The 11,945-nt window shown below is 37.0% G+C and overlaps 1 protein-coding gene across 1 annotated transcript in view; it reads right to left on the bottom strand.

The window, feature by feature from the left end:
• Nucleotides 1-2,169: 2,169 nt before the first annotated feature.
• Nucleotides 2,170-11,945, bottom strand: part of LOC129281190 (tachykinin-like peptides receptor 99D) — a 45,478-nt gene continuing 35,702 nt past the window's right edge. The window contains exon 4 of the mRNA XM_054917134.2: nt 2,170-2,398. Within this exon, the coding sequence (XP_054773109.2) occupies nt 2,170-2,398 (229 nt within the window). The remainder of the gene's footprint in view (nt 2,399-11,945) is intronic.

Genomic DNA, 11,945 nt, shown 5'->3' with positions numbered 1-11,945 from the left:
TTAGAAAAAGGGACATTTTAGGGACTGATTTTAGAAATTCATGAAGAGCAGGCAAATATCACCAATCCACTAATGCGAACGTAAGCACGGACAGAAAATGTTTTATATTAAGACCTTAACATGGAGCAATCACTTTAAGTAGTCATGAATAAGAAGCATATTTCACTGCATAAAACAATAATAACTCGAAGTGCGCGGAAATATATTTGGTGTATATTGACTTGAAAACGGGAGGTTTTAGTAAGATTATATATCTCGTTAAACAGACAATGCGAGCACCAGGAACAATGAAGACATAGGCCCTGAGCAAATCATGTTTCATAAAGTTATGAAAAATGTTTTTTATGCAATATAACATAATTGTTATTATAATTATAATGAAAAATAATTTATTCTTTCCCGCTACGTTTCTCTTCCTTTCTCCCTCTTTTTCTCCTTTCCCGTTTTTTTTGTGGTCAGCCGATGGGGGGGGGGGGGGGCACGTGCCCCCCATGCCCCCCCCCCGTAGTTACGCCACTGGTCTTTACGCTGAGTCATCGACAAATAATAAAAAAAAAATCATGCTCGCATATTGTGCAGGTCATCAACACATTTATAATGAATCGTTTATATAACGATTGGAATACAAAATGATATGAGACATGTACTCTTTTAACAGGTAAATAAATACAGAAATCATTTGGAGTCAAATCCTTCCGTTTTACTTCTATGAATTTAACAAGATGGCATTAGACATTAAAACTAAACTGGGGTTAAAAATACAACGTATATCTGAAGACAACTAATTAACCTGCTTCACATTGACAGAATGCAATACCCCTTTCTTGTTCGTAATACTCGTGGGATAGCCCCAAAATGGAGACAAATGCCATCAATTACAACCTCAATTTTTATCCAAAAAATATAGATTTGATATAGGTTGGACATATTGGAGGAGTTAATGAGGAAGATCAGTTTTTTTGTTTCATGGTCCTTATAAGATGCTCTCATACAAGAGCAATGGTCAAAGTTAGACAGTCGGTCAGTAGAGTATTTTAGTATTCACTTCGCAGACGATTTCTGGAAGTTCAGAATCTATTGAAAATGCCGGTCAAATCACAATGGACAGATTAGAGGTCATTGTCGATTGTTGATGGACCTGAACAGCACATTGTCTAAAGATTTTGACCGGACGAATAATTGCAAAAATGTAGTTTGTCCAAGGTTCAGGACAACACTGCTGCCTTGATTCACAAATTTTCGGCAAAGGCTGCTTTGTAATGGAAGGCTTTAACAAAAGAATATCTGCTTTATAGAAAGCGTCTGCAAAGTGATTGCTAAAATGCCCTAATGGAGGATAAAAGGCCTTCTTGAATCGTTCTTGTTCGGTCTACTACGCTCTGCTGTAACTTCATGCGTTCTTCTGCGACTGCATTATGGCATCAGTGCGATCCAGAACGGCAAAAAAAGGTCACTAATATTGGTCGTCAATGCTTATATCCGACCTATCCACATTTGATACCAAATCGTCAAGTTAGATGCTTAATTGATGAAAACAAATAATTGAGGTGTCGAAGATGGGGCTATTTGTCATTTCCGAGGCAGTTTGGATGTAGCTATCTTCTCAAAGCGAGGCTGATGAATTATAGCGTTTAGCTTATTTCACTCATATCTCCAAGAACGTGCATAAAAAATACATTAAGGGGTTTGGGGATAGTAGTAACCAAGGCGACAATGTCAACTTTTTTAACAATATAAAGTTAAAGTGCAGCCAAACAAGAAACAGGGCAGTCGGACTACTACATGAGAACGAATGGAACACACATGGCCTGTATTTCAATTATCATAATTGTTCGGCATCAACAAATTTCTCATGCCTCGGAGTCAAAATACGGCAGAGATATTCATAAAATTCATTCTCATCAACAAAATAAAAGTTTTCCCCTGTTTAAATAAAGGGAGGGTGTTGTAGGCAGGCCTGTTCACTTGTCATGTGTATCTTATCTTCAATAAGCTGATGCATTAACATCACGAGAACCGTTCCGTTAGGTTTTCGGTCAATGCCGTCTCCACTTCCAGTCCTTACACATAGGCGCCCATGAAGACATCCAGTGTTATTCTGTCCAAGCACATTCGGCAGAGTTTGACGAATGTTCGGCATCACATTGTGTCTTCGGCCGGAGTTCGGCATCACATCGTATCTTCGGCTGAGTCACTGGCCGATGTTATACCGACCGAAGGCATCCGATAAGACACAGTTCTGTGGTCTTTGCCGTTGACTATTCGTTGGCTGCACATGTAGTTGGTTGTGTTGGTTGCGTTTGAGCTAGCAGGGACGTTCGAACCTTGCTGCTGATTGTATCCATTGATCCGGATTGGTAAAAGACAGAGGAACACTCTCTTGAAGCCGTATCGAAATCTGTATTAGAAAGATAAGAAAAAGAATACTGGATTACATAATGGGTTATCTTGAACCACGAAATAGTTCTCTCCTACAAGCATTGATGTAACCACGGGATGAGTTGTATTGTGTCAGAGGCTTCTGCGGACATGGTGGCTGAGTGGGAGAGCGCTCAACTGGCGAACTGGAGGTCGGGGTTCGATATCTGGCCGAGTCTTACCAGGGACTTAAATAAATGGAACAGTCTGCCTACTAAATTGTCAAGCGCTAGACTAGAGCAGTGCTGACTTAGAGATCAGCTATGTGGCTACCCTGCATGTTGGGTGAATTCAAAATCATTATCATTATAAAATTATTTTTCTGATGATTCACCTGATGCCCTGACCATGCGATGCTCTTGTTTGGTTAAAGACAAAGCAAAAAAGTAGCTTTATTATCAATTACATTTCATTATCAATTATCATTTGAGTTAATTTGACAGACTCGGACTTTCTTCCTAACACTTCCTGAACCCTCATTGCGAAATAATAAAACATATAATGTGGGTATTATCATTCTTTAATACCGACAAGAATGATAATGGTATTATCTTGTTCTGGATATTACACCCACGTGGCATTTATTTTTCATCAAGCTGGATTATAAATACTGTATACATAATGAGTGCAGAATAATGAAACATATATTAAGGTACAGGGGCGGGAAGGGGGCAGATGAAGATAGAACACGGAAGCAAACAAAAGCTACCTTGATAGACAGTCTCATGAAATATTATCTATCAGCGTCAGAGTGGTCACGAATTTGTAGGGGCGCGATTTCATCTCGAACTGGGGTATGTTTGCAAACGGGGGACGTGGTGAATGCATTAACATCCGGGACGTTATTTCTCCTAGATACCCCCCTGGCGGAATAACATTATACCACAAACCTCTTAACAAACAAGGGGGTTACATATTAATGGCGCATTGACTAAAAATAATCAATGATAATTATGATTATAACTGTATCTAGTCCTTCTCTTATGAAACTGAATCTGCAAGCGACGATCTGATTTGGATGTGATCTAAGGAAGCACGTATGTGGGCCAGAGACCAGGCGTCGCCCGTTGGTGATATCTAACACGAGTCAATAAAATTGAGTTAAATTTATTGTTCGTTTTCTCGCTTTTGAGGTGAAAAAGTCACACATTTTGCAGATGGACATCGGGTGTTGGATGTGGGAGGAAGCCACGAAGTGATTGATTTCTGCGATAAACTGTTGGCCATTTTAATTATAATTGCGAGTGGTGTGACTCGATGGAATATGGAAATAAAATAACTGCATTGGAAGGTGTTTTTTTTTCTTTCATGCATTGATGAATGGATGACAAACTAAAGGCAGTTTAGTAACGAGAAAGGACATGGGATGACATAGAGTGAAGGGAATTGGAGATAGGTTTTGAGTTGGTGGGAAAAATACACAGAAATTAAAATGTTGTAAAAAAAAAAACCTGTAGGAAATTTTGATAGCATATTTTCATGTCGCTGTTGTGATATAGTGGTTGAATAAATGTTTTACTTGTTGGTAGCCAAACGTAAACACTATTATATTACTTCTTTGCCATGCAATTTACCAGATACTACCAGCTCTTCATAAATGCGATCTTAAAAGAATCTTCGTTTTTTTTTCTTCAATCTTTTCCCCCTTATCTTGTCTTCCTAAACTTGAACGCGCTGTTTCTTGAATGTCGTGTTTGATATACAGGGGGGGGGGGGGTGGTCTCATCCGTTATTAATAAGACAAGAACAATCGTCATCTGATATATAGAGATCAAAACAACTCTTAAGAGAGGTTTCCCATCCTCTTTATAAACTTTATTTTATGTTTATGATATTTTGCATTATATAATACTCTGTTTTGTTTTACTTATAGAAAAATATCATATATTGTACATGCCTCAATTTATATTGTCTGTATAAGTTCATTGTAATTATTTCGACCATTCTACTTTGTTCTGTTGAAAATGAAATAAATTGAAATTAGAAAATTGGAAATTCCTATTCTTCAATTTAAATACTTTCTTATTTCTTTACATGAAAGAAACAAATAGTGTGTTATAACGCATGACAGTGACTTGAAATTAATATATGTATGATACAAGGACATGTCTATAACTTTTACACATGGTTTCTAAGCTTCTGGTATAGTTGCAAAATGTATGTTTCAATAATATACAGTTTGTTCTAGCGGTGGTTAAGTTAACTGGAAAAAAAACATATAAAGGATGCCTTTTAAAATCTCACAGTCCAACTTTTTTTTGGAGGGGGGGGGGATGGGGTGCGATTCTGTTTTTTTGTATTGTGTTGTTTTAATTGCAACAATATTTTATAGAAAAAAATGTAGCTAGGCTTATCCGATGGAGTCTGACTGTGCGAAAGTTTTGATAAAGATACAAAAAAATATGCCACCTTTTATTCAAGTCTTGACCAAATTTCATTCGTAATTGATTTTAAAATATTTTCTTTTCGCGTCTGTAGTATGTAGAAATTCTACACATCCCTATTACCACTAATCCCCCCCCCCCCAAATTCTGCTTCTGAAATGATTTCACGAACAAAGTGGCCATAGTTTAGCAATGAAAATTCCTTCTACATTCCTGCCGATGTCCATTTTAAACATATGGAATTATTTAGTAATTTGTATATGTATTCTCGAGAAACAAATCGGATAAAGTTTCAATATTTATTCTGTGTATAAAACATGATACGCAGTAAGTGATTCTTTTCTTCATCGAAAAAAATCAAAATATCCAAAACCGAACATAAATGACAAATAGCCCGGGTAAATATATATTTTTGATATTTTCATTATCGAATGTTCCGTCTACATTGTGACGTATCGTAGCCAAAAGCTCTAAGTTCAGGAGCAGTTCTGCGCGTCTCAAATTTCAAATCCATTTCACGACACAGCCTGAGGGAAGGGCTTTGTTTCCAGAGTTTTCTTCTTTAATGTATCTCTTTTTATTCGCTGCCCCTGTTTTAGTGCAGAGTTTCTGTTTGTGCTGTTGACGGAAAGGTGGTGTAAAATAAATATATTGAATTCTATCGCAAATGTTTTTAGCATTTATTACTTCAGATTTTATTCATACCGAATGGACAAGGAAAAAATGGAGAATAACTATTACTTCAATACACTCTAAAAACAAATCAGTAAAGAATGACTAGTTAATAGGGTCAGCTGAGTGCAACTGTTATTCTAATCATATTTGACTATTTTCTATTCGTATTTTACCACAACATAGTTATTTCTGACCAGAATATATGTCAGAAATGTGGCTAGATATATCAGTTGCACCCAGCCGACTACTGGTGTAGTCAATTTGACTGATTTGTTATGAGTGTATCTTAATTCTATTATTCATTAAACTAAGAAACGCGCAAACATTTTGGAGGAAGCACATTATATAAAGAAAGAAGAAAGTACCATTGTAGCGATCTGCCTCTTCAGTTCTCTCACAACTGAATGAGAAGTTTGAAATGCCCAAGCAGCAAACGACCTAAGCGTTCTCACATCAAACACGTTAAAGCATTCAACGAGTAGGGAGAGATACTGATCTTAAAAGGCATAACAGTTTTTGAAAGCACAGTTGAAGTATCGAATTAGGCTTGTATTACCGGTGGAACGGCGCCACTTTGGCTCTTGTGTTACAAATGCGATTGTGCGAAACTGGTTACTTCCAAAACCAAATGACGCGGAGGGATAAGCAGTAGAAATCATAATTCAAGAAGTTAAACTTTTCTTACGCTTTTTATCACTTGTGTTTTGATACAGAGAATCGTGATAAAACATCCAGATTTTATTTTTTATTGAAGTAAACTCTTTTCTTTTTATCACAGTTAGTCAAAAATAATTAGTCCCCTCATGCTAATTAAAAAATATTGACCCAATAGAAAACAAACAATTCAAGCGAACAAATTGAAAAACACCTTCTTAATGCGACTTTGGTCCTCTGTTTCCAAATATCATCATTAACATGATTAACAGATGAAAGTCGTATCGTTTCATTGCGTTCTACTCTATATATATAGGAATAATGTAATTCAATTATAGAAGGCAGTTACATTTTGTATTAAAACGCCAATAAAAAAACAAAATGGTTGACGTTTCCCATGTTTGACAGAATTCCAACATTTTCGATCTTCACAATTCTCTGTTCCCATGTGATTCTTTATCTTTTTATCATTCTTATTCGCACAATTTTCTATCCGCTTTTTCGTTCACCACCCCTTTCTCTTTGGCGTTTCTTCTGATAAACTTTTTGCATAGAGTATTTACAAACAGCCATGGCTGCTTTTAACCACACGACCTCAAAGTCCGAGTAATGGTCAAGTGGATTTGAATCAGTGCCGCTGGACAGGTCATCGATCAGGTGATTGGGGGCGGTCATTCTATTCTCAAAAAGCATTCAGTTTGAAGAAGAGTGAAAAGGCTCTCAAAAAACCAGAGAAGTCTGATGAGAAGCGTATCGAGTATGATTAACCTTACCACCCATCCTAGTTTGATGGAACTAAATAAACACGAAGTAGCCACTGTATTTCACCGTTTCTTCTACGTATGCCCATGGACCTATAGGTCCATGGTATGCCTCAGGACTTGTATCGGTGTCAACCAGGGGCGTCGATCCATTTTTCAGATTGGGGGGGCGAAATCATTAACGTTCCAAAGGCGCTCGATCGTACAAAACACCCACCCACACATACACACACACACACACACACATACATATATATATATATATATTATATATACACACACACACACACATATATATATATATATATATATATATATATATATATATATATATATATGTATATATCTATATATATGTATGACTCATGAGACACAGACACGTATCTCACTACACAGATAGTACGAGTGCCGAGAGTGAGCTCAAATTTCTTTATATTCTGAGCTGAAAACTTGATATTCTAAGCATTTTTGGTACCAATGATTAAGATTTGTATCTAAAAGAGAATAGATGCGAGCGCGAAGCGCGAGCTGAAAATTTTGATATTTCGATCTGAAAAAATGACAGTTTACTGGACGTTTTTGATAAAGAACAAGCTATATATCCAAGAAAAGATGATTGCAAATTGAAGCAGTTCTTTTGAGGCTTAGAACTGAAAATGGGACATTAACATTCACCAATTTAATCATGAAAAGTATGGGTTTTTGCTACAGAAATGATGCGAGCGCGAAGCGCGAGCTGAAAATTTTTATATTCCAATCTGAAAAGCGGACATTTTGAGCACGATTTTAAATAAAGAACGAGTTGTGTATCTCAATCTCGCTTGCTGAACATTACAATCTTGTTTTTTTTAAATGCATATCCGGAATTATTGGGGGGGCAAAATGATATGTTTGCCCCCCCAATATTTTCATTGGTGGGGCGATCGCCCCCCCTGCCCCCCCCAGGATCGACGCCTCTGGTGTCAACGTAATTATCTTCTTTGAGTAATAGACCAGGTTTGACATGGTCGACAGTTTGTTCATTTAATGTTAAGGGTTTCTCATTTATATCTTTCCCTTTAAATCCTTGAAGACATCTGTCATAAGAAGTGGCTTTATAAGCCCCCTCCCCCCCCCAAAAAAAAAAAGGGACCAGATAATGGCGTATGGGGCAAAAATTCTAGAAGCTGCGAAAGAGAGAAGCGAGCAATCAAATAATTTGATTATTTTGATACAAAAACAAGTTATATTAAATAATTTGACGTACTCTTCAGAATGTGTATCATATTTCACCCTTTTCCCTTTCATTTCTGTCTTTTTCTCCTTTTTTTGTTGGTCGTGAAACTTTTTTTTCTGGGGGGTGTGGCATGGCCCCAAAGTCCCACATCCTTACGTGGTCATAAGACCCACATGGCAGAACCAAGGAGTGCTTCAAACAAAATAAAGAATTCACCTTGTAATGTTCCCAAATTTATTTTCTAACATGAATAGTTATTCTATATTTAAAGAAATCAAATGAAGTGTTGAACCAGCTTCCCCTACGTCACAATTATTCCTATTGCTTTTTAGTAATACAAAAGCATTGACCTCACCCCCTACTCCGAATCTTTGATAAACCTCCGATCTGTTAAATGCATAAAGGGTTAGATATGTCGGTCAGCTGTCCTAACCCAGACGTTTAAATATTGACCATGATTGATCGTAGCCACTTGTTCAAAAAACAGCTGCAGACCTAGAACTTTAGAACAAGTGCTTACACATACATTTTGCAGGAGAGAAGTAGTAAGCATGACTACTAAGTTTATCCACAGAAAAATCCATTAACATGCCAATTGTAGTTTTTCCAGATTTAAGTATGATGATTTTTGTTGGTCAGTTGACATGTATATAACAGATGACAAGTTTTTTTAATATCATTATTGCAAATTGATGGGATGTCGGATTGGGGATTTTGCGGACACAGTGGACATCGTAGTGTTTGTCGTGAAATTGTACCAATATGAACTTATGACCCTCGATGAAAGGGATTTACCAGATGATGGCTGTGTCGAAGGGGGATAGGGCATGACCTTTAGCTATGACTTTAATTTCTTGTCATGCATGTCATATGTCATCAATTAATTGTCATGATTGATACCTGCTCTTCACAAGAAAGTAACCACATCATACAATGTTGCTACACGAACCAACGAGATTTAAAATTTGAATGAGCGCAAACTGATGGTCCTTCATATAGAACTCCTTTCCTTGCCTAACCCATCTCTAAGGGTTGTTACTTAAAATGGGAGTACCATGCACCAACTAGAATACCAATATCTCTAAATTCCCGTTTGTATTTTTATGCATTTAGCCAGCCTAGGGAAATTGTAAATGCGTTTTTCGACCTTGAACGTACTTCAAAGTTTTGATTGATTAACAATTTACGAAACAATAGAATAATTATTTCGAGTCTTTATACCTAAAATAACTGTTTTCAAGAAATAAACAACTTGTAACTGGGAGAAATACTCTGAACATACGGAAAGGGCTCACCTACAAGGTCATCATGATCATGATAGAGAATCATAACTATGTTATTATTATTATTATTATTATCATAAAGTCTTATTTATCCAGGGTAGCCTCATCAGTGACTTACACTGTTCTCCCAGAGGGCCCTGCTACATTTAAACACATAAAAAAGGACCAAAAAATAGAACGATACAAACAGAATAAAGTTTAGCGAGTTGTCTTATAACCGGGGATGAGATTTACGGTTTCTCCAATAGGATGAAATAAATGATTGCAAGGATGCAGCCCTTCTTACTGCAGATGGAATATCATTCCACAGAATTGAACCGTGTTCTGAAATCCTTTTCTTTCCCTTCTCTGTTTTACATTTGTGTATTATGATCCCATGTTAGATATGTACGACATACAGTGAGCGAACCGATAATGATTTCGAGGCTGAATGTGTTAAAAGCACTATTCCTGTTTAACATGGTACATCTTCACGCCTAAAGATGAGCTTCATCGCACCCTCGACGGATAGGCAAAACATGCTTGGAGATTTTGGCTATTGAATTACGTGCTGAAGGTTCTTTTCTCAATCATGTACGATCGTTTGTTTTGTCTGATCGATTTCTTGTCACGAGAGGAAACGATGGGTATTTTGTGGAAATTACACTCCTCCTCTATCCCTGGTTCCTTCCAACAAAGTAAATAGTTCTTCCATGTCTTCGGGATGTTAGTGTCGGGGAGGGGATATGAATAATGACACATTTTGTTTTACGTCATGGGTAAAGGACGCAATGTGAACATGCAGTCTCTGGTGATGTTCTACATATAACCTCTTCAACTAGGCCTACATTACATGCATGTCCTGATGCCATGTATCGTAACATGGATAGCGACAAGGGACATACAAAATAATACTTTTTTTATTTGTATTTTGAAGCATAATTCTTTCACAAATTTTAACTTTACAAAAAAAGCATCACTTTTATATCCCATATCGCAATCCATGTTGCGACACATAATTATACCAAACGAACCGAATTGAGTCAAATTTGCCTACGCAGTGTTAGTTGCAGGGGTCATGAATCAGTCAGATGTTGGCGCCTTGCATTCCGCCATCACCGTAACAGAATACCTTTGAAAGCACACCAATTTCAATTCAAAATAGAAAAAGGAAGGTAACAAATAGCCTGCGGACATTGTTCCGTCTACACTGATATCTTACTAAGATGTGAAACTATCAGTGGAATGCATTGTATGTTAAAATATGGGAATCAATTCTTGTTTTCAAGATTCATCCTCTTCTAGATCGTATGTTTTAAACTTCTGTGCAATCAACTGAATAATTTTTTAATCAATCAACTACCAAACCAATTTATCAGTCATTCAATCAAACGAACGATAAATAAATGTATAATTGATCTAACTTGTCAGTAATTTTATCACACACATTTCAGCACTGGCATTCCTTTGATTTTACTACAATTATCGAGATAATCATGAACTGAAATAGCTGTTGATTCATCATGGAATGAAGTTGATCGAGTGTCGGTCTAACTAGATTCAGGCGGGGAATAGCCAATAAAACGTTTAAAGTAAAATATTTAATAAAATTATTTCTACAACTTCCTTCTGATAAACAGTGAATTCCCTCCTCTCCTCCTCGTCTGCCCCACTCCTCCCTCCTCTCCTCCATGCTCTCCCCCCTCTCTCTCTCTCTTTCATCTCCTATCTCTTTCCGTCTCACCTTATTTTAAAAGTAATATCTGTGACATGAATATCATCCTTAATTATCGCCCTTATTTAATGTTATTGCTATAATATAATTTTATCTTAATAATCAATATCGGATTGTTGTACCAAGGAGTGGGCCTAATGCCGATTATTTTCATTCAAATTCTTTGTTGCCTACATATCGGCTATTCAATCCCTATCCCAAGTGTTTATCATGGATATCGGATCCTTCGATTTAATTGGATTAAAACGATTTGTTAAATACAGCGCACCATGAATGCATCAGGTGATTTCGACCGGAGCAGCTTGGCGTGTGGTACAGTAGCTTGGCGTGGGGTAAGGTGAGATTGAAGCCCCCGCGTGCAAACATATCGATGATTAGTCATTAGTGATAGAACAAGGCCAAGGCGCTGGCTGAAAGTAGGTCGTCATTTTAGAAAACAGTTCGGATTCCGAAAAAGACACAAAGCTTGGCATGCTTGGTGTCTCAAAATCACATTCAGCCATTTTCTGTCACAACATGGAGGGTTGGGGGCCTCGGATGGAATGGGGTCTGTGACGTCATACCCGAAAAATAGTTTCATTCTTTCTATTGCGATAAAGCAAAGCAAATTTGATTTTTTTTTTACGTTTGCTGTTTCTAAAATTAAAGAGGTAGGAGGTGTATGATTCAGGTGATTTATAAAGTATGTACGGATCATGTCAACGGAAAAACATGACCCTGAGCAAAGGCAATAATAAAGAATATAGAGAATATAGACATAAGACGAAATGAGGAAGTAATAATCATTGAAACACGTAACAGAAATGATTTCGATAATTCTCCTAGAAATTAAGATCATTT

This window comes from Lytechinus pictus, chromosome 18, assembly GCF_037042905.1.
Source record: "Lytechinus pictus isolate F3 Inbred chromosome 18, Lp3.0, whole genome shotgun sequence".
Taxonomy (NCBI): Eukaryota; Metazoa; Echinodermata; class Echinoidea; order Temnopleuroida; family Toxopneustidae; genus Lytechinus; species Lytechinus pictus.
This window is presented reverse-complemented; position numbering and strand designations above follow the sequence as displayed.